Raw genomic sequence first — 21771 nt, forward strand, 5'->3', positions numbered from 1 at the left:
TTCAGGTACAATTTCGCTTTTTTTACGGAGGCGCAGGGCAACGTTTTTGCCCAGCGCCCCCCGCAAATTTACTGCGCTGCCCTTGATTCACGGAGCAGCAGCTCCGTAAATTGCGTGGGCGCGCCGGCAAAATGCCCGGCGTAAGCGCGCGCAATTTAAATGATCCCGTAGGGGGCGGGAATCATTTAAATTAGGCGTGTTCCCGCGCCGAGCGTAGAGCGCATGCTCTGTCGGGAAACTTTCCTGACGTGCATTGCGGCAAATGACGTCGCAAGGATGTCATTTGCTTCAAGGTGAACGTGAATGGTGTCCAGCGCCATTCACGAATCACTTACGCAAACTACGTAAATTTGAAATTTCGCGACGGGTATATGTAACATTGGCTGCCCCTGCTAATAGCAGGGGCAGCCTTAGGCGAAAACCGCCGTACGGAAACGACGTAAACTGCGTACGCAGGGCTTGCGTAAGGTTGTGAATCGGCGTTAGTATGCAATTTGCATACTATATGCTGAGCACAACGGGAACGCCACCTAGCGGCCATCGCAAGAATGCAGCCTAAGGTATGCGGGCATAAGAGCCTTATGCCGCGCATATTTTAGGCTGCAGTCGGCGTAACGAGGTTCCTGAATCAGGAGCATTCGTTACGCCGGGGCAAGTAAGCAATTGCGCTGTGTAACTATGGTTACACAGGCGCAATTTGCTTCTTGAATCCAGCCCAGTGTATGCAGTGCCATGTCATCCAGTGCCATTTCATCCCATTCAAATGGACAGGCTGAAAATCACATACCACAGGAATCGCACAAGAACGCGGAGCATGATCCCATGCGATTCCGGTGTGGACCGGCACTGGAAATTGAAAATATTCTGGTTATCTCACCAGTCTGCAATTTGCACCTGCCCCTCCACCCACCTCGTCCATTCGCCAAACTTTTTGAATCTGTTCTTTTACCAGAATTCAAAAGGTTTTTGTGAATGGAGGAGGGAGATCTTGTCCTCCATTCACAGGCACTTTGCATTCTGTGAAAATAATACAAGAATAAAGAATATCATTGTGCCCTTCACCCTAAATGACCAAATAGAACACAACCTTCCATTTAAGTGGAACCCATCACACATCCAAGATCTGCCCAATCATATCCCAGTAAATCTTCATTAAATTGGGTTATCTTTCCGTCCCCTGACCAAAACTATGAAGGCGCAGATCTGGGGAGAAAAGAAGTATTTACTTGGTTTGGTAGTAATCATGTCCTGAAAATGAATATTCTTCCCGGGGGGGTCACAGAAAATAAAATTTAGATGTATGAAGCAGGGGGTGACACATACTGGCGCGGGATTGCGCCCCCCGAAATGTTGCGCCCGGGGCCTAGGTCCCCCTCGCTACGCCACTGATTGGAGGCAATGGAATAAATAAATTAACCCCATATATCCCATGTATATTGAGGAAAAAAAGCTTCCAATAAAAAGTATTAGCTCACCGGTCAGTACAAAGCCAAATCAGCATGACTTTATAACAGGAATGGGTTTACTGACCTGTATCTACAAATAGAGAACTACAAGTTCCAGCAAGCCCCAGCTTACAGACTGCCTACCCAGAGCCCAGGACACCCAATGATGATGACACCCCTCTGTATGGAGATGTGATGCTGCCAGTACCTGACAGGTAATTGGTCCATTTCATCAGAGATCCTTCCATGTCCCGCAGTGTGATCAGCCTGCTACTGCTGGGGAATTAACCAGCATTAGCCAGTGTGCCGCCTCACCCAATAGAAAACGAGGGGGCGTGGCAGATATGACCAGCACCCAGTAGAGATCCCGGAAGCCTAAGGGGTGGAGGTTATCATTTAGGTTTAAGCCTATCAGCAAACGAAATGAGCGCCGCGTGGATTAAAAGGCGTGATCTGCCTGCTTGTTTCTACCACTTTGTGTCTCTTATGTGAAAGAGTGACCGTGTCGTCAGCGCGTCTCCGCCTAACAGGCCAATCCGTGTACAACAGAGCCCCGCTGTGATTGGAGGATGGCGAAAAGGTGCATGCTGGGAAATGTAGTCTGGTGAGCCGCTTGCAACCAGGGCAGCGCACGGGCGATCTAACTACAATTCCCGTCGAGCCATGGGGTCTGATGGTATGACCTCTCCGAGCCCGGCTTCCCGCTCCGGCCATTGTAGCTGGAGAGCGGAGAGCAGGAGGGAATGAGTGAGCCGGAGGACTGTGACAGCCAGACGTGTTCCGGGTGTCCCAGGTAGGCGGTGCAGCCCTCCCCGGGAGTGGCCTTAAAGGAGAGCGGAGCACACTCCACACGGCACCGGAAGAGGGCTGATGGCACCTTATCATGGTACCTAGTGTGCCTGATATCGCACCTTGTGGTACCTAGTGTACCCTGTGTGTGCCTCATACCGCAGCTTATCATAGCACCCATAAGTGTGCACCGACCTGTGTGCAGACCCACTATGAACACCTACCTACTATTCTGCAATCAGCACCGTCCCCCTGTGCCGGGCATCAGCCCCCCCCCGGTCCGTCTGTGCCGGGCATCAGCGCCCCCCCCCCAGTCCGTCTGTGCCGGGCATCAGCGCCCCCCCGGTCCGTCTGTGCCCGGCATCAGCGCCCCCCCGGTCCGTCTGTGCCCAGCATCAGCGCCCCACCCCCCGGTCCCTCTGTGCCTGGCATCAGTGCCCCCCCGGTCCCTCTGTGCCCACCATCAGCACCGTCCCTCTGTGCCCGGCATCAGCACCGTCCCCCCCCAGGCCCTCTGTGCCTGGCATCTGCGCCCCCCCCGGTCCCTCTGTGCCTGGCATCTGTGACCCCCCCCCCCGGTCCCTCTGTGCCTGGCATCAGCGCCCCCCTTGTCCCTCTGTGCCTGGCATCAACGCCCCCCCCCCCGTCCCTGGGTTGGGAAAAGCTTTTTAGCCCTGAAGAAGGGGGACTGCTGAGCCCCTGAAACACATTGGCTGTTGCAAAATATCTCCCAAAGGGGCTGTTAAAGCTGGTTTGGCGCTCCCATCCATCCTTTGCGTACAGGCTTGCAGTCGGTGCCCCGTCGCTCTGCGTACAGGTTAGCCGATGGTGCCCCATCGCTCTGCGTACAGGCTTGCCGTCGGTGCCCCATCGCTCTGCGTACAGGCTTGCCGTCGGTGCCCCGTCGCTCTGCGTGCAGGCTTGCCGTCGGTGCCCCGTCGCTCTGCGTGCAGGCTTGCCGTCGGTGCCCCGTCGCTCTGCGTGCAGGCTTGCCGTCGGTGCCCCGTCGCTCTGCGTGCAGGCTTGCCGTCGGTGCCCCGTCGCTCTGCGTACAGGCTTGCCGTCGGTCCCCTGTCGCTCTGCGTGCAGGCTTACCGTCGGTGCCCCGTCGCTCTGCGTGCAGGCTTGCTGTAGAGAAATAACACTAGTTCAGCCTTTGGTCCAGAGTGAATAATTCTATAGAGATCAGTGTGTATCTTGTACCACATAGTAGTTTTTATGTTTTTTGCCATGTGAATACTAAAGATGATTTTTGTTCTTAAATTTTTTTTTTTTTTTTTTTACAGTGTAGAACAGATGCTGGCGTCGAGTCCCGGGAAGACCCCTATCAGCTTACTTCAAGAGTATGGAACTCGGGTAGGAAAGACCCCCGTGTATGATCTTCTCAAAGCTGAGGGACAAGCACATCAACCCAACTTTACCTTCCGTGTATCTGTTGGAGACATCAACTGCACTGGTCAGTTCTACTCATCATTTAGTGTTAGAGGTGCAATGCGTTGAATCACTTGTCTTACTTTGACTTAAAACTGACGCACAACAGTGTTGAAGTACCTGCGTTCTAATCAATCCCTATGTCTTTGTAGAGGCGCTTGCACACTGGGCACCAGCTGTACATGGGTCCCTGACGTCTGCTCAAGGTTATACATTTGGTGTATTCATTCTCATGATCTGGGGGATTTCATGATCAGGGGTAGGCAACCTTTCAGAAGTGGAGATATACCTAGATAAAAGCCAAGATCCCTGGAAGGTGCCCTTTCTTGCCACTGGCCACCCAAGCAAATTTTGCCATTTCTCTCCTACATGTAAAAACGCATTTTCTAGCAAAGAAAAAATAATTACTCGCCACCCTGAAACATATATATTTGTTTAATAGAGACCCTAGGGCAGTGATGCCGAACCTATGGCACAGGTGCCATAGCTGGCACTCCAGGCCCTCTGACGGCACGCCAGGGGATTCCCCCAGCCAGGCAGTCAATTGCACTGACTCAACAGGACTCCGGCTCCCTTCCTTACATCAGTGCCAGTGACGTCGGCAGGAGGGTGGGCAGCCAGTCATCATGTGTGCTGTTTAGGGGGGTGTAAAATTCTTCCTCCACTGTCCCGACTCTGTTCTGCAGCTTATTGCCTCCCCCGAACCTCTACACCTCTGATAAGGCATTCGGGCATTCCTTTCTGCAGGCACGATATTCCTGCTCCAGGATGACTTTGGTTCAGTCTGTCCTAGTGCAGCCTGTGAAAAAGGGGAGGGGAGGAGCTATGCTCTAAGCAGATCATCCATGGCGCGCGGTGCAATGGCTTGTAGCTAACCTCCTGGCGGCGGGGATATTGAGGAGCGGCTGGATGATGGGGATTCCTACAATCCTGCCCGGGGAGAGCTGGACGATGAGGCCATGGAAAGGAAGGAGGAGGATGGATCTACATTGTACTGTGTGGGGGGGGATGGGGATGTGAGTTGTGCAGGGTGCAATGGTCAGGTAGGTCAATGCATGTATAGGGTAGGCCAGTGTATATTGCACAGTGCATTCTGAGCACAATGCATTCCTGAACCCTGCATTCTGAGCGAATCTGGCAGAATCGTACATTTTTGGTCCCTTGGGGCTCATTCAGAGGGATGATCAGTCCCATCCTCTGTACAGAGCCGCTGGTAGGTTTAAATCTGTGTTGGCACTTTGAAAGAAATAAGTTGGTTTTGCGTTGCGGTTTGGGCACTTGGGCTCAAAAAAAGGTTCGCCATCACTGCCCTAGGGAATACAATGGTGGTTGTTGCAATTTTTTTTTTTTGCAGGAACAAAAATTCTCTGGACAGCCGCACTCTGAACAAATTGTAGCATTTATTAAAAGGACAGCACTACAAGTCACAGCAAAATAAAATAAAACCCGACTGCTGACGTGCTTCGGGCTGAAACTAGTGCTTAGTCATGGCTATAGTTTCAGTGTGAAATGCGTCAGCGGTCGGGTTTTATTTTAGAAAGTATTTTAGAAAGCAAACGCCCCAAGGCATAACAAGTCTTTTGAACGGTTCAAGTGTGTAAACTCTTTGAGACATGATGCCGGTACTTATTGGTAGACCTATGTGATGGTACTGATGGCAGGCCTGTGTGACAGTACTGCTGGTGGTACTGACGTGTTGTTCACAATATACAGTACAGACACTGATCCCTGCTCTCTCCTCACACGATTGGTGTGTGAGGCGAAGCAGGAATCTCCTAGTGACGGCTGATTGTTTAGACTTGTGACTGGCTGAGGGATATGCACCATCCTCAATCACTGTGGTGCGTGCCTCCTCTTCTGTTTTACAAATATGTCCGGCTGTGATTGGACACAGCCGAACACGTGGTAAACAGCCAATTTCCTTGGCTGTTTATCGTGATGGGCTATGTCTGAGGGACACGCTCCATCCGCCCCCGATCTGCACGCCCCTGTGTCTTATCCTGCCATACGTTCTATGATGTCCGGTCAGGATAACACAACCACTTCCTATAGCAGAATGACGGCCAGGCGGGAATTGTTTAAACTCCTAAACATACCTCCATAAGGAAGTACTTATAGGAGCATTTTAATTGGTTGGTGCCGTCCAATCAGAACCTGCTTTGCCCGATCTGTTACTGCAGGCAAAGAGGAGATAAATCAGGTTTTTTGTAAAGGTGAACTTGCACTTTAAGTTGCACTGAAGTCATAGCAGCGAACCCTTCTTTGATATGTGAATGCTGGGCATTATATGTTCTTAACACATGCTATGTCACCCATATTAACGGCATCCGTTGAGTCACTTCTCTACTGTTCAGGCTTTTTATTTTATACGGTCAACACCATCCAGCATGTTATTGGTTTGCTATGAGTGTAATTTGTTTATCGTGTACAAAAAAGGCAGTGTTTTTATCAGCCGAAAAATGTCATGACCTTTCTTTCAGCCTCCAAGGGACATAGAGATGGCTGGGTACCACAGCAGTCATCAGGGACACACCACAGGTCCCAGAAGACTACGGGACCATTCACATGGCACAGCGCGGCTTGTGCATGCGCAGCAGTAAACTGGCTTCACCTCCTGTCTCCTTTACTTGAGATGCTGGCACCTGCACCCAACGCCAATAATTGTCTCGGGTTAGAACATTGCTCAATTCCTGGACAGATAAGTGTCCCTATAATTAAAGTCAGCAGCTACAGTATTCTGTTCTGGGAACTGAGTATTTCCAAGATTTAACAAACGGCGCCATTCGGCTCTGCTTGGCTCCACCCCCACCTCAGGAGAAACATGGTATTGCACACCGCTTTGGATTGAATCCTGCTCGTTTTGCAAGACATCACTCGCAAACGGTCAGGCTTTTTTAAAATGCAGTGCTTGTATTGTGAAACGCGTGTTAACCGCATTACTCGCAATCCGAGGTTCCACTGTACGAAAGAGGGGTGAATGGCAAATGTATGCTTGTGCCACATCCAGTATATATGAGAAAAGGAAAAAAGGGGGTTCCCCTGGGTGGACTTTTAAGGCACTATAATAGTAATCTAAAATATACAGGATATTGAGAGTAAAAAAATTGTTTTATTCACAATGATACATTTATCAAAAAAATTTAATGGTGAATTAAAATGTACAGTTCCAATGATTGTCACCATATAAGTAAATACATGAAGAACCTTCTTTACACCCAACACGTTTCGGGGTAACCTTCTTCAGGGGTGTGTCGAAGGACAGTTAGTTCATGTATTATAAAGGATGATGAATATTTGGATACTTTTCAATCCTATATATAACAGCACGCTTGGTTCAATCAATGAGGTTGCCAGTCAAACAAATGGGTATCGGGATATACAATTAGTGCAAGTTTGAGACGAACATTTATAAGGAACAGGTGTTCATCACGTTAGGGAGAAATTATTCCAAAGATCGAGAAGCCGGTGGATCAGCCAGAAGAGATATACTGGGACTGGGATGGAGGTCCCTGATTATGAGATCCGCAACAGACCTAATAATGTGCGCTGTCAAACAGTACACTGTATTATTGACAGGATCAACCTCCCAGTTTGACAATCCAGCAAAGAATTTATTCACTGTACTGTGAATAAAGGCTTCCATACAATCTGTAGCAATGCTTGTCGGGGCACCATATAGGCACTTTACTTTCCATAATAAAATATATATATATATATATATATATATATATATATATATATATATATTTCATCTTCATCAACCAAACTGCTTATACTGCAAATGGCGGTGGAATTGCACCTATGACTGCTTTCAGTGATGGATGCAGCCACTCTACAACATGGCAAGTCTCTATTTCCTATTCAACTGTGTATTGACCGTTAGAATTTAATAAGCAATAATGTTCCTTATTTATTTTAGTATTGTAAACTGAGCAAGGCCTTCATATCTATTGAGTCTCATTTTATGTTTAAAAAAAAAGTAAATGTATATCCAAAAAAAAACAGGGTTCAGTAGTGCAGTGACCTGTTTGCGGTCTACCTGTAACCTGCCTGTGGTCAACAGGTAGACCGTATTTGACAGCTTTGCCTGCCCCTGCGTAGAGGATACCTTTATAGACTTCCCGTTTTAAAATAGGAAGGTGGTTGGACGATGTCCAATAAATATTCTGAACGACGGTACAATTGGATTTTGCTTGATCAAACGCATGATGGTGTTGCATTCTGTAATGATTTTTGGGAGCTCGATTAGGTTGCTGCTGTTCATTGGCTATGGGAATGTTTCCAGGGAAGTCCTGGAGATGTGGCTTGTCAGTTCTGCCCAGCAATCGAATCCAGAGTGCAGGGCACTTGAGCTGATGGTTTCTTGCATTTCTCCCCCATTCTTCTAGGTCAAGGACCCAGCAAGAAGGCCGCCAAGCACAAAGCAGCAGAAGTGGCTCTCTCTCTACTAAAGAGTGGTGATATGTTTGGAATTTGTGAGGATAACAGGTGAGAAATCTCTGTGTGTGTGTGTTAATGTGAAACTTACAGATGCCATAACCTCAGTGTTGTGTCACTAATAACCTGACATCTGTAATAAAAAGTATATCGGCTTGTTTCAGAAGGTTGATTGGATGTGGAGGGAAATCCATTGTTGGGCTTTGTAATTATGTGTGAATATATATATATATATATATTCACACATATATATATATATATATATATATATATATATATATATATATATATATATATATATATATATATATATGTATATGTATATGTATATGTATATGTATGTGTGTGTGTGTGTGTAATAAATCTCCCTTACACCCTAGATTGAGGGCACCCCCAGAGTCCCAACTTGCATTCAAAGCAGAAACTATAGGCTGACCTTTATCCTTGGTCAGTGACTATTAAGGATACTCCAGGGGCCTGATGCAATAATTTAGTGGGTTAAATGTGGGTCTCAATGGCTACATTGAGACCAACAGGAGCCATTGGTTCCTGCTACAGTCTTTAAAATACAGCGAGCAGAGAGTGGGACAAAAGGCGTGTGTCTATGGATGCGCACCTCATAGCAGGCGGCTTGGCTTGCAGAAGAGGAGCAGCCATGATCACCAGTGGAGAGACCTCAGAAGATGAGGTTCAGGGTCGCTGTGTGCAATAACCTTGCACAGAGCAGGTAAGTATATATTTTTTTTGTTTACACAACCTCCCCCACCCCCATGATATCAGCAGGCTTAAAATTCTGGCAGGTTCAGGTAAGTGAGTTCCTATTGATGTAGGACATGCCCCCCAGAACTGCATCTCCCAAGAGTCCTTTCCCCCTGCATTTGGTGTGATGGCAGACATTTGGGTGTCAAGGCAGAGAATTGTTTTGCTGGGAAGGAAATCTATGTATGCATGTGGGGTGGAACAGAGGAGACCAGACTAGGGAAAGTGTTGTAGTCCATCAGGCAAGGCTGACAACAGTTTGAAGTTTCATTGTCCTTGTCAGCACAAACAGAAAAGTAGAAGCACGCAAGGTATCTGTTTAGCTCCTCTGAAAGCCAGAACTTCTGCGTTTAAGCCATTGGAATGCCGTAACACTCAAATGTTAGCCTTTTAGATATTTCAGTTAAAAGCCCTTGAAACTTTTTTTGTAAATCTAATTCTGGAAATGTATTCCTTTTCTTATCACCTACAGCATGCATATGTTGCATGTTTTGGTGTTAAAAGTATACCTTTTTTAGCAGCTCACCAAACTAAAAATGGCATCAATCTTTGCTGTTCGCCACTGAACGTCAAACATTGACAAGTCTTTCTGAACTGACAGGAAAAAAATGGCTCTTGCTGTCCCCTCACTCTTCTTCCCTCCTACGAGTGGTGCGATCTTGGAATATTTTACATAATTGATGCATAATTATGTATCGGTTCAGCTTTAAAGTCTTAAAATACAAGCAGAATTTTTGGCAGCCTCAGCAAGTAAAACGGCAATGCTCACTTGTGCGTCATCCTTGTTATAGGGAAGATCTAGTCTTCTGTGCTTGGTCTTCTGATTGTCTAACACTAGGTGTTTAAACTACAAGACCATTAGGTGATTGGCAGAGTTCTATATTGAGGATGAAATTACTTTGATTTTATCAAAATTAAATGCAGACCAGCTGATTGGAGCACGGTAAGTTATTATACATAGTTTTCCTGTTTATAATGGTGGTTGTAAGGGTGACATTGTTTTCAGGGAAGGTGTGTGCAGTTTATTTGCAGGGCCTTTTTTTTTTTTTTTCTAAAATGAGTAGGCATAGCCTACTAGCTCATTATGAAGTACTTAACTGAGATCGAAACCACCGCATCGGCGCTCGTTGCCCTCCTCCGTCGGCACCATCTCTCCAGGAGCGACTTCCACATATCACAGCTCCAGTGCTATGATTGGCCGGAGCCGCGATGACCCCACACCGCTGTCTATGGCGCACGTGCGCCGTAGACAGCGGTGCAGTCTTTTCTGCAAATATCCAAAACTGTGTAGGTTTAGGAGATATTTGTATCTACAGGTAAGCCTAGGCTTACCTGTAGGTTAAAGTGGTCTGTAAGGGTTTACAACCACTTTCAGATGTGTGATGCATAATAAGATTGGCTATAGACAGAGCAAATTTCTTTCCTGCAACCATGGTTTTGATAGGGGGGGGAGGGGGTCGAGAGTTATGGCTCTTAATTCCCCCATCAACACAGTGTTGATAGGGGAATCCCTTCTGGGAAGCCATTGTGTTCTCCTGACAGGGAAGCCATCCTTACCAGGAGAACACAGTGATTGTTAGTAATACCCAAATCGCTCAACTTGTGCAAATTAAGCCTGCCCATACATAGTTTGCATCTCGGCCAGTTCAGCAGGATTTTAAACCCCCCCCCCCCCCCCCATAGCTTGCTATGGGATTTGCTGTACAGTAAGATGAGATCCAGATACACATGCCGACGGATTGTATATGGACATGAAGGGTCATTGGGAGTAGTAATTGTGTTTTCTTACTGAATATTTTTTAAAGGCATAAAGTCCTTCTGTTGCCTATATACCTAATTATGTAAAGCAGTTGTAAACTGCCGATGTTCAAAAAAAAAAAAACCCTGGAAAGCGATAGCATAATGTGCTAGTACGCATCGCATATTATGAAATCCTCACCTTGAAACCGAGCCCTCCAGCGCTGTAAAATCACCACTTGGAGGGCTGACATGTCCCCTACCTGTCTTCTGTGTTCGCAAGCTCAGACTGTGTGATTGGCCAGAGCCACAACAACATCACTCTCTCACGCGGGAGCTGCCATTTCCGGCACAGGGTTTAAAGGTCCTACACTGTGACCTGAACCTTCAGAGTGCATGCGCCCATGATGTCATCACCAGCTTGCACTATGATTATCACTGCAAGTTTAGGAGATGTACACAGTACCTACAGGGGTAAGCCTTATTCTAGGATTTTCTGTAGGTACAAGTGATGGTACAGAGTGTACTACCAATTTAATGCAGTACTTTTTCCAAAAAATAAAAAATTAACCTTTTGTAATAAGCTGTTAAATGTGAACCTAACATATTTTCTCCCCTATAGTGAGCTGTTATCGGTGGAATCGCCTGCAGATCCAGCGATTAAAACCGAAATGTCTCCATCTCCTCCACCCACCAGGTAAATCTTAAAATGTTTACCAGAGCAATTGCAGAGAAGATCTATCCTCCAACCTTATGTATCTGCATAGCTCACATTCCTTATCCAGATTGCCCTGGGGAAAAAATAAATGTAATTAGTCTTCTACTATAAATATAACGCATTATGCAAATTGTTGGCACTTTTTCAGTTTGTTAGGTGTCATTTTATTTATAAACCTCAAGATGTGGTGTTCAGCTTGCTACAGTTGACTTTGCTTGTTTTAGAATAATCAGTTCTACGTTTGTAAGGCCTGTAGATTGTGAATGAGATCTGTGCATATGGAGCTTTATCCACCAGGCAGGGTGCAATGCAGACAGATCATGTAACAAAATAAACAGTTCTATAATACTCCGCTTTCAGAAGCCGCTCATGACGGTTAATGCAAAAATATGCAAGGGGACAAGCAATAACAGAATGAACGATTTTTGGTAATTAGAATTTTATTTGTACGAAAAAAAACTTGTGTGACCAAGACCCTGCATGCTTGGAAGTGAGAGAATACATTACAACCCTTCCAAAGTTGCATTCTGCCATATGAGAATTTTTTTTTCAACTTTCGTAACCTATTGGTTTTCGATATGAGACTAGCATGCAAAAAAGGTCAACTGATTCTTGTGTACGAGGCTTAAAGCGGTAGTAAACTGCTATTCTCTTTTTGAACCTGCAAGGCATTGTCATAATGTTCTAGTATGCATCACATACTAGCACATTATGTGAAACTTGCCTTAAAACAAAGCTGTTCCTTCAATGCGCATGTGCCAGTGACATCACTGACTGTATCTTCAGTACTGGTCAGAGCCATGCAGATTTATGTGGCTGGAGCCTCCAGGTGATGTGTACAAGGCTGCCCATTAAGGCTGCTTTCACATTGGGCAGTGGAGGTGCGGTGACGGTATAGCCGCGCTATTTGTAGCGCCGCTATATCGGCGTATTTACCGCGATATTCGGGTGCTAGCGGTGCGGTATTAACACCCGCTAGCGGACGAAAAAGGGTTAATACCGCGGTTTCCCATTGATTTTAATGGGAAGGAGCGGTAAACACTCCGCTCCTATACCGCTCCAAAGATGCGGCTAGCAGGACTTTTGGAGCGATCCTGCTACAGCACCGCTTCAGTGTGAAAGCCTTCGGTCTTTCACATTGAAGCCTGCAGGGCATGAAAAACGCCTCAATGTGAAAGGGGCCTAAGTGTATGGGGACGCAATGGCTCATCGTAATTTGACACGTGTGCAGATGAGCAGCCCCAAATGCACACGGTCTTCGCTCACCTGCACACCATTTAGATTAGAACAAGTAGCTAGGTTTGTATAGCTACTGCAGCCCCCATAAACTTGCATGGGCTGCCTGCACACAGCACCTGGAGGCTCCAACCGCATAAATGCACAGCCCATTCAGTCTGCAGGCTTCTGAATGGGCTGAATTAGGACAAGTAACTAAAAGCACATACAGAGCTGCTGTTGTATGGAACACATATAATTCTAAGATTTAAATTTCTCAGCAAAATGATTCTGACTTCTGCTGTTTTATTTCCTCTGAACTAAAATCTTAAAGTATAGCCAGAGATATTTTGGCCATACTACTTCTGTGGATCAGAGTGCAGTTTGTTTCTGCACTCTTGTGACCTGTTTTCAGCCGTGTTCCAGGCTCTAAATTCGGTATCCACCCAGCAGCCTGGACTGGCAGCTGGTTTAGCCTCTTGGCAATCTGCTGAGTCGCCCCCTCCATAGCCCATCACTCCAGTAAACACTGGAGGGTCCAAGCAGAGAGCTGTTAGTGACAATCACCAGCTCTTTGTTCACTGAAGGCGAAAAAGTGAGTGATCGGCAGCTTTGATTGCTCTGTTCTCAGTCTTGGAAGTCGCAGGGGACAGATGCAGCATTGGATCAATGCTGCATCCACCTAGGTGTATATAAAGTGTTTGTTGACCACACCTGTGCATTTACCTGTAATGTGTGCTTTGGACACCTACAGTGGGGCAAAAAAGTATTTAGTCAGCCACCAATTGTGCAAGTTCTCCCACTTAAAAATATGAGAGGCCTGTAATTGTCATCATAGGTATACCTCAACTATGAGAGACAAAAAATGGAAACAAATCCAGACAATCACATTGTCTGATTTGGAAAGAATTTATTTGCAAATTATGGTGGAAAATAAGTATTTGGTCTCTACAAACAAGCAAGATTTCGGGCTCACAGACCTGTATCTTCTTTTAAGAGGCTACTCTGTCCTCCACTCATTACCTGTATTAATGGCACCTGTTTGAACTTGTTATCAGTATAAAAGACACCCGTCCACAACCTCAAACAGTCACACTTCAAAATCCACTTTGGTGAAGACCAAAGAGCTGTCAAAGGACACCAGAAACAAAATTGTAGACCTGCACCAGGCTGGGAAGACTGAATCTGCAATAGGCAAGCAGCTTGGTGTGAAGAAATCAACTGTGGGAGCAATAATTAGAAAATGGAAGCCATACAAGACCACTGATAATCTCCCTCGATCTGGGGCTCCACGCAAGATCTCACTCCGTGGGGTCAAAATGATCACAAGAATGGTGAGAAAAAATCCCAGAACCACATGGGGGACCTAGTGAATGATCTGCAGAGAGCTGGGACCAACGAAACCAAGGCTGCCATCGGTAACACACTACGCTGCCAGGGACTCAGATCCTGCAGTGCCAGACGTGTCTCTCTGCTTAAGCCAGTAAATGTCCGGGCCCATCTGAGGTTTGCTAGAGAGCATTTGGATGATATAGAAGAGGATTGGGAGAAGGTCAGATGAAACCAAAATAGAACTGTTTGGTAGAAACACAACTCGTCATGTTTGGAGGAGAGAGAATGCTGAGTTGCAACCAAAAAACACCATGCCTACTGTGAAGCATGGGGGTGGCAACATCATGCTTTGGGGCTGTTACTCTGCAAAGGGAACAGGACGACTGATCCGTGTACATGAAAGAATGAATGGGGCCATGTATTGTGAGATTTTGAGAGCACACCTCCTCCCATCAGCAAGCGCATTGAAGATGATACGTGGCTGCGTCTCAGCATGACAATGATCCCAAACACACCGCCCGGGCAGCGAAGGAGTGGCTTCGCAAGAAGCATTTCAAGGTCCTGGAGTGACCTAGCCAGTCTCCAGATCTCAACCCCATAGAAAACCTTTGGAGGGAGTTGAAAGTCTGTGTTGCCCAGCGACAGCCACAAAACATCACTGCTCTAGAGGGGATCTGCATGGAGGAATGGGCCAACATACCAGCAACAGTGTGTGACAACCTTGTGAAGACTTGCAGAAAACGTTTGACTTCTGTCATTGCCAACAAAGGATATATAACAAAGTATTGAGATGAACTTTTGATATTGACCAAATACTTATTTTCCATCATCATTTGCAAATAACTTCTTTACAAATCAGACAATGTGAATGTCTGGATTTGTTTCCACATTTTTTTTTCTCTCTCATAGTTGAGGTATACCTATGATGACAGTTGCAGGTGCCTCTTATCTTAAGTGGGAGATTTTGCACAATTGGTGGCTGACTAAACACCTTTTTGCCCCACTGTATGTTCTATCAATTTTAATTTTTTTTTACCATAAACTTGAAACCAGCTAAAGAATGATTGCTTTGCATGTGTGTAATGTGGGCTCACTTAACAGCTTTTCAGAAAGTGATTCTACATCTTTTTTCCTGTTTAGAAATCACGCCATAGACTTGAAGCCCCCTTTATCTGCTCAGCAGTCAGAATGTAATCCGGTGGGGGCGCTGCAGGTAACTACATTTTTTTTTTTTTTTAATTTTGACTTTGGTTAATTTCTGCTGTTTTTCATGTTCTCACGTTCATTGCTCTTCCCATGACAGGCATCTCAACTCTTATTGGCACCGGCAATTATGAGGCCCCTTTCATACCTGAGCATTTTGTAGCTCAAAGCTGCAAAATGCTCACCATACTAAATACCATGGATTTAAATTTGTGCCCGTTTATACCTGCCTAATGCTCCTTTCACATGGGTCCGCCTGTCAGTGTGTTTTTTTTTTTTTTTTGCAGACCTGAACAGACGTTCCGTGCACCTCTATGGAGCCATGGATGTCAGCGGTGACATGCCCACTGACATCCGACCCACTCCGATCCGCTAAAGTGTGACAGATAGAAACCCTATTTTCCATTCATCTGGCGGACTCTACGGTCCATCTTCATCCGATTTTTTTCCCTCATAGGGGAGCGGCGCTCTGACAGGTTGGTCCCTGCACAGTGTTAAGAGACAGACCTGTCATCTGCCTGCTCAGCAGAGACCAATGGAGCGATTCCCTGCTGAGCTAAGTGGAGCCCGGACAAGTTTGTGAAAGGGCCCTAAGGCCTCATGTACAGTGGGTTTTAAAAATGCTGCTTTTACAGGCGTTTTTACCGCTTTTCTTTTGATTGTAAATGCACCTCTTGGCTATTGTGCTCATGCACTCGTAGGTGTTTACAGGCAACAAAAAAATTCGCATTCAGGAGAGGAGCTTTTGGGCTGTAAAACTGCTAAATGTGCCCTAAACACTAGGCAAATTTGGTGATTGAGTGTTCATTCCAATGGCTAGAATACTTTTTTTTTTTTCTGGCCTATGGAATACATAAACACTTGACACACCTAAACATGTGTGCAAAACTTTTTTTTTTGGGGGGGAGGGGGTGGTTTGTCCAGTGCTTCTGTAGGCAGTACTATAACCTGAAGAGGGGAGCCAAGTAGAGATTGGGTGCCACTCTGTAATACAAAGCAAATATTTTATTATATTGCAGATTACCAATTATATGTGATGGCTGCATTTTTTATTTTTTTAGGCTTTTTCTTCCGTTTTCATCTGGTGATCCAGCCAGTAAGTCTGTTTTTTAAAAAACAAGCTCCCTTCCAGATGTATCAGTTATAAAGATGAAACTAACCATTTAACACTAGCAGAAGTGCTTGCAACAACTGCCATTTATTTATGTAAAACCTTTATCCCAAAAGGGGGGGGGGGAACTGTTGCTGCTTATGAAGTATTCGCTGGAATTTGGCTTCAATTTGTTTGGTGCATCTAACACTCTTCTCCCCCCACCCCCAGACTGACAATGCTGTTGTCCAAAGGTGTCTGTTGCTCCCTCATCCAGAGTGAAATCAAAAGGGGGGAGGGGGAGCCTAAAAAAAAAAAAAAAATGCAGCTGCAGCTACCACATCTAATTGGTGAGCTGCAATATACAGTGCATCTGGAAAGCATTCATAGTGCTCACTTCACTTTCTGTTTATCATCCATGGACGGACACGGCTCCTTAAATCTTGACAAGTGGGTTATGTTCCTATTCACAGGAGAGGACTAGGCAGAAACATGTTGGATAATTAAATACATGTTAATTAAATACATGTTACTTTAACAGAGTTGAACAGCTCTGCCCAGGGGGCAGTCCCTCTAGACATAACCCTCCACCCTGCAGTATGCAGCCTCAGTTTATTTTTTTTATTTTATTCTTGAAGAATCTTCTATCAACTGTCGGCTGAGAGACAGACTGGATATATAGATCCTTGTAGTCTCCTCAGTCCGGCCAGCGAGCGCGAGCACACCTTTGCAAAGAGGCTGGGTCTGCCACAACATACCCCGTGGCCGGTGAGCTTTGGCTCCAGCGTCCACATATGACTGTGCTGTGGTGTTGTCTCACTCACAGTGGACAGGGCTGACAGCTACTCCTACGTGATGTATGCCTGTCAGGAATGCGTCGGTGGGTCCTCGCAGGGACGGGCAAGTACAGTCCTTCCCGCTTCGGCGGGTCAGTACGGCTGAGCATTCTTGGGGTTCAGGGGTCCTCCTATCGTCCCTGCTCTGTCATGTTTCCCTCTGCTGCTCTATTGCTACCAGGGTGGACCTGTGGGGGGGCTAATTTTCCCATTGTGGGGTGTCTGGGCCTGTGTATTTCTGTGGGGGTGTGTTTGACTCAAAGGCCTCATCAGGCCTTCTCATCCACATTGCGGCGTCTTGCTGCCATTTTTTTTTTTTTTTTGTGGTCGCACTATGGCGCAGCTTACTATTGGGGTCGGCCATTTTACTGTGGCAGTTTCCTGCTCTATCTGAGGGGTCCGGCGGCCATTTTGGAGGTGGTTTTGGCCTCTAGTGCTGGCTTGTACAGCGCGCAGCACAGATCTCCTCATGATTTTAGCTCCACAGCTTTTCTCCTCACACATGTACGCTGTTTTCTGAGGGCAGGCTTGTCGGTGCGCTTATTAATGCTGTAAGGGACTTCCTTATGATGTATAGTGCAGCTGAGATCCTCTGAGGGCTCGGTCTTTTTTGGGCACACAAATCAGACCGCTCTGACAGTTTTTCCTTGTATGTTTTTTTTTTTTTTTTTTAAAGTTCATTGGTAAGGCCACAGAAGTCCTTGTAGTTCCTCAGCGCCCGGCGGTTCAGTACCCCATTTGAGGAGAGCCTCAAAAAATGGGCTTCTTCTTGGGTAGTGGGCTCCCCGGTTAAATAAGGTGACCACTCTCCCTATAGAAGGGACCCCTGCCTTCCAAAGACCATACTGATAGGAGGTCCGATGCGCTGACCCGCTCCATGTTTGCCATGCTGGGGTCTGCATCGCAACCTTTGTGTCTCAGACACTCACTGAATGAGCAAGGTTTTGCATCAGACTGTGGAGGAGCACCAGCTCCCTCCCAAATTTGTTAGACCGGCGGCCAGTTGGTCCAGGGCCTTGTATAGGTCTGTGATGCTACACTGGATGCAGCGCCCTTGATATCCAGAGCCTCTGTTTTGGCGGTGGTTTTGCGCCGCCTGATTTGGCCATAATGCTGGTCTGCTGTGCAAGCATCCAAAAAAGGCCCTGGCTGATTTACCCTTCAGGGGTGGGAGGCTTTTTGGTACCTCGCTGGATGACATCAAGGATGTCACTGGGGGTAAGAGCAGTCTCCCCCCCTTAGTCCACCAAGGGAAGGAGCCGTGCCGTAAGCCGGGTCCTTCATTCCCCACTCAGAAGCGGTATTTTCGTCAGTCAGGGCCCGCGGGTAAACCCTCCCAGGCCGACAAGGACTCAGCTGGGGGACAAAAGCCCCTGGGTGCGTAAGCCGAACAAGCCGGCACCCAAACCTGCCAATGCATGAAGCCTTGCCCCCCGCCCAACTCATGGGTGGGGGGACGGTTTCGCAGATTCACAGCTCGGTGAACCTCAATAAATATTCCAATTGCACACCTTCCTGGAGAGCGGCCAGTAAGAAAAAAGGGTGCCGAAGCGATCACCAGCTGGGAACTGGAAAAGCAATCATGTAAATATATTCGCCAGCACACCAAGGATCGTTTAGAAACGTCCAAAAAAATTTATTGCTGAGAAACGATCACAAAAAAAAAAGCAACGTTTCGAAGTCGCACAGGACCTTTTCGTCAGGCAAGTGCTCGATGAACCTTCCTGCTCCGACCAGTGGGTCTGCGAGGTGGTCTCTTCAGGGTACAAGATGGTTCTTTCCTATCCACAGAACAGATTCATTCCCTCAAGTCTCCCTCTCCATCCAGCTTGTCGGTCTGCCCTGCTAGGGGCAGTACAGGACTTGCTTAGTTGTGGGGTAATTTTATCCGTTCCGCAGGACGAGAGGTTTTCTGGGATTTTATTTTAATCTGTTTGTGGTCCTGAAGAGGGTTGGGGTCTGTCCTCTTTTGGACCTCAAAGCCCTAAATGCCTTTGTGAGAGCAAGGAAGTTCCGCATGGAATCCGTTCGGTGGTAGCTGCGCTCCATCTGGGGGACTTTCTGGCATCCTTGGACTTCAAGGACGCTTACTTGCATGTCCCAATTTGAGCAGGACACCAGAGGTTTCTGCGCTTTGCGATAGGGGAGGACCACTATCGGTTTGTGGCCCTTCCTTTTGTGCTTGCGTCAGCACCACGAGGTTTCACCAAGGTGCTTGCACCGATCCTAGCTTTGCTGAGACAGCGAGGCATTGCCATCGTGGGCTACTTTGACGACCTTCTGAGAGCAGCTTCTGGCTCAGAATTGGAGGTGGATGTGTCTATAGCCAGCCAAACCCTCCAAGAATTTGGGTGGGTGTTAAATATTCAGAAGTCGGTCCTGGGCCCGACACGGCATTTGGAGTACCTAGGGTTGATTCTGGACTCTTTCCCCTGGAGAAATTGCAGTCTCCAGTCTGCAGTGAAGCTGTTGGCATCCTGCAAATGGTTGTCTCTGTTTTTTGCATGCAAGTCCTGGGCCTAATGGTGGCCTCCTTCGAGGCAGTACCTTATGCCCAGTTCCACACGTGTTTTGCAGAAGGAGATGCTGTCCAAATGGAACAAATCTCCTTTGTCTCTGGATCGTCTGATTTCTCACAGGTGCGCAAGGCGGCGAATTGGTCACATTTCAAATTTTTTCCAAATCTTACAAGGTTGCTGTGAGTGCATCTTCTGATGCTTCTTTCGGCCGCAAGATTTTGCAGGCGGCTGTTTAAAGTTGCAACTCCTCCGTTGAGGGGGTGAAGGTAAATTGGTTTTACTGATAACTGTTCCCACCCCTCATTTTTTGACACTGCTTGGGGATGTGTGCATGTGTGTTTTTTTTTTTTTTTTTTGTTTTTTGTTTTTTTTGAATTTTGAGTAAATTTTATTTTAATCCTATTTTGGAATAAGGCTGTAACATTACAAAATGTGGAAAGTGAAGTGCTGTGAATACTTTTCAGATGCAATGTATTGCATTTTTGGGTTTAATACCACTTTAAGAATGAGTAACGGTGCACCACAACACATGTATATATTTGCATGTGCTAAAATGTGTTTGTTGTGCTTTATTGCATGTGCTTTAGTGTCAGTGAGTCCTTGACTTCTCCATATATCCATGCCATATATACAGGCTTCTATATCGGCACAGAATTCTGGTATTTTCTATGTAAACACTAGGGTTATAGTGGGAGGTAAGTGTTGGGGTGTTGGGTTTTTTTTTTTTTTTTTTTTTAACCTGTGTAGCTTTAGTTGGGTAAGGGGGGCAGTGCCTAAGTCAGGTTTCTCGTTCTGAATGTGGAAAATTAAATAAAAAGCTGCGATCAAAAAGTGTTATACCACACCAAACAAATAACAAACAGGAAGCAGATCGCGCTAATATATACGACCAGCTGTCTGCAAAACAATATGTCAAATTTGAGTGACACCATATACAGTGAGCTGTGACATATAAGACTATATTCGGTGAAAAATATATGAATACAATGTCCTTAGTGGAAAAAAATGTGACTCTATGAAGAAAAAATTAATAAATGAAAAGTATTGATAGATGGGTCTTGTAATGAGCCAAAAGTCCACCATACAGAAGGTTCAAATGAAGATGTCCCCAGTGCAGAAAATGTAAAACATCCCAGGAAAGGTGATGAGAAGGCACTTCCACCAAAGACAAACACTGCCTCTTACCGAATATTGTTGGTCTCTGTTTAAGGAGACCAAATACAGCATGTAAGGGTGTAATTCAAGCAGATATTCCCACCGGTTTATCCAACTCAAAGCTGTCAGTCATCTCAGCCAAACAGGATATATGTAAATAGAAGAGGGACTCACAATAGTGTAAAATCCTCGCGATTTAATAAGGTAAAAATAGGTATGCACTTACATCAATTAGATCCGACAAGGCATCCAACAAGTAAACAAGCCGGCCAGCTCTAAAAACGAACGCCCGTATCTTCCGGGTTACGATATGCGCGGTGACGTCAGAACGTCGCCTCCCTACGTTTCGTCACTAGGGGACGTGGTCACGGGATAAGGGCGGCGTTCTGAACAGGGCTGTGGAGTCGGAGGACATTTTGGGTACCTGGAGTCGGATTCGGAGGAAATTTTGGGTACCTGGAGTCGGCAAACAATGCACCGACTCCAACTCGATTCCTACTAAATTTATATTGTCGGAACATTTAGGAGTCAAAACATTTATCTACCGACTCCACAGCCCTGGTTCTGAATCGCCGCATTTATACAGAAGTCACATGATGCAGCCTCGATGTGGATCGCACCCTGCCTTGCTCCCACCATCTTAACTGCTGGAAAAAGCGCTGTGAACAAAGAATAAGAACACTAGCGCAACAACACCGAATCATAGGAAAAGGGCAAACTAATCCCATAGCGGCCAGTAACATTAAAAAAACACATATATATATATATATATATATATATATATATATATATATATATATATATATATATATATATATATATATATATATATATATATATATATATATATATATATATATATATATATATATATATATATATATATATTTTGCCTCCCATAGGCCATTGATATACCTGAAGTTATCAACATCCGCCCAGTCAATAATAGATCAAAGGGGGGAAATAAAAACATTTACTTTTAATAATTATATATGATAAAAATAAGTCAGGTTTGTCATTGAATTCTGGAAATACCATTATTTGCATGCTTCACCTGTTGAACTGTCTAATTGTAATATATTTCTGCATGACATTTGCCTCCTAG

At 45.9% G+C, this 21771-nt stretch overlaps 2 protein-coding genes across 6 annotated transcripts in view; one reads left to right on the plus strand and one right to left on the minus strand.

The window, feature by feature from the left end:
* Positions 1 to 1866, minus strand: part of LOC120929336 (pleckstrin homology domain-containing family A member 3-like) — a 48609-nt gene extending 46743 nt beyond the window's left edge. The window contains exon 1 of the mRNA XM_040340717.1: positions 1654 to 1866. Coding sequence (XP_040196651.1) covers positions 1654 to 1693 — 40 coding nt within the window. The 5' untranslated portion in view covers positions 1694 to 1866. The remainder of the gene's footprint in view (positions 1 to 1653) is intronic.
* Positions 1867 to 1913: 47 nt separating this feature from the next.
* TARBP2 (TARBP2 subunit of RISC loading complex) overlaps positions 1914 to 21771 on the plus strand; it is a 28204-nt gene continuing 8346 nt past the window's right edge. The window contains exons 1-5 of one of the 5 annotated variants that reach the window (XM_040340712.1): positions 1914 to 2049; positions 3521 to 3690; positions 8054 to 8153; positions 11221 to 11295; positions 15004 to 15076. In XM_040340712.1, the coding sequence (XP_040196646.1) occupies positions 2015 to 2049; positions 3521 to 3690; positions 8054 to 8153; positions 11221 to 11295; positions 15004 to 15076 (453 nt within the window). In that variant the 5' untranslated portion in view covers positions 1914 to 2014. The other 4 variants (XM_040340713.1, XM_040340715.1, XM_040340711.1 and 1 more) reach the window with 4 other exon arrangements.

The sequence above is a fragment of the Rana temporaria genome, chromosome 2 (assembly GCF_905171775.1).
Source record: "Rana temporaria chromosome 2, aRanTem1.1, whole genome shotgun sequence".
Taxonomy (NCBI): Eukaryota; Metazoa; Chordata; class Amphibia; order Anura; family Ranidae; genus Rana; species Rana temporaria.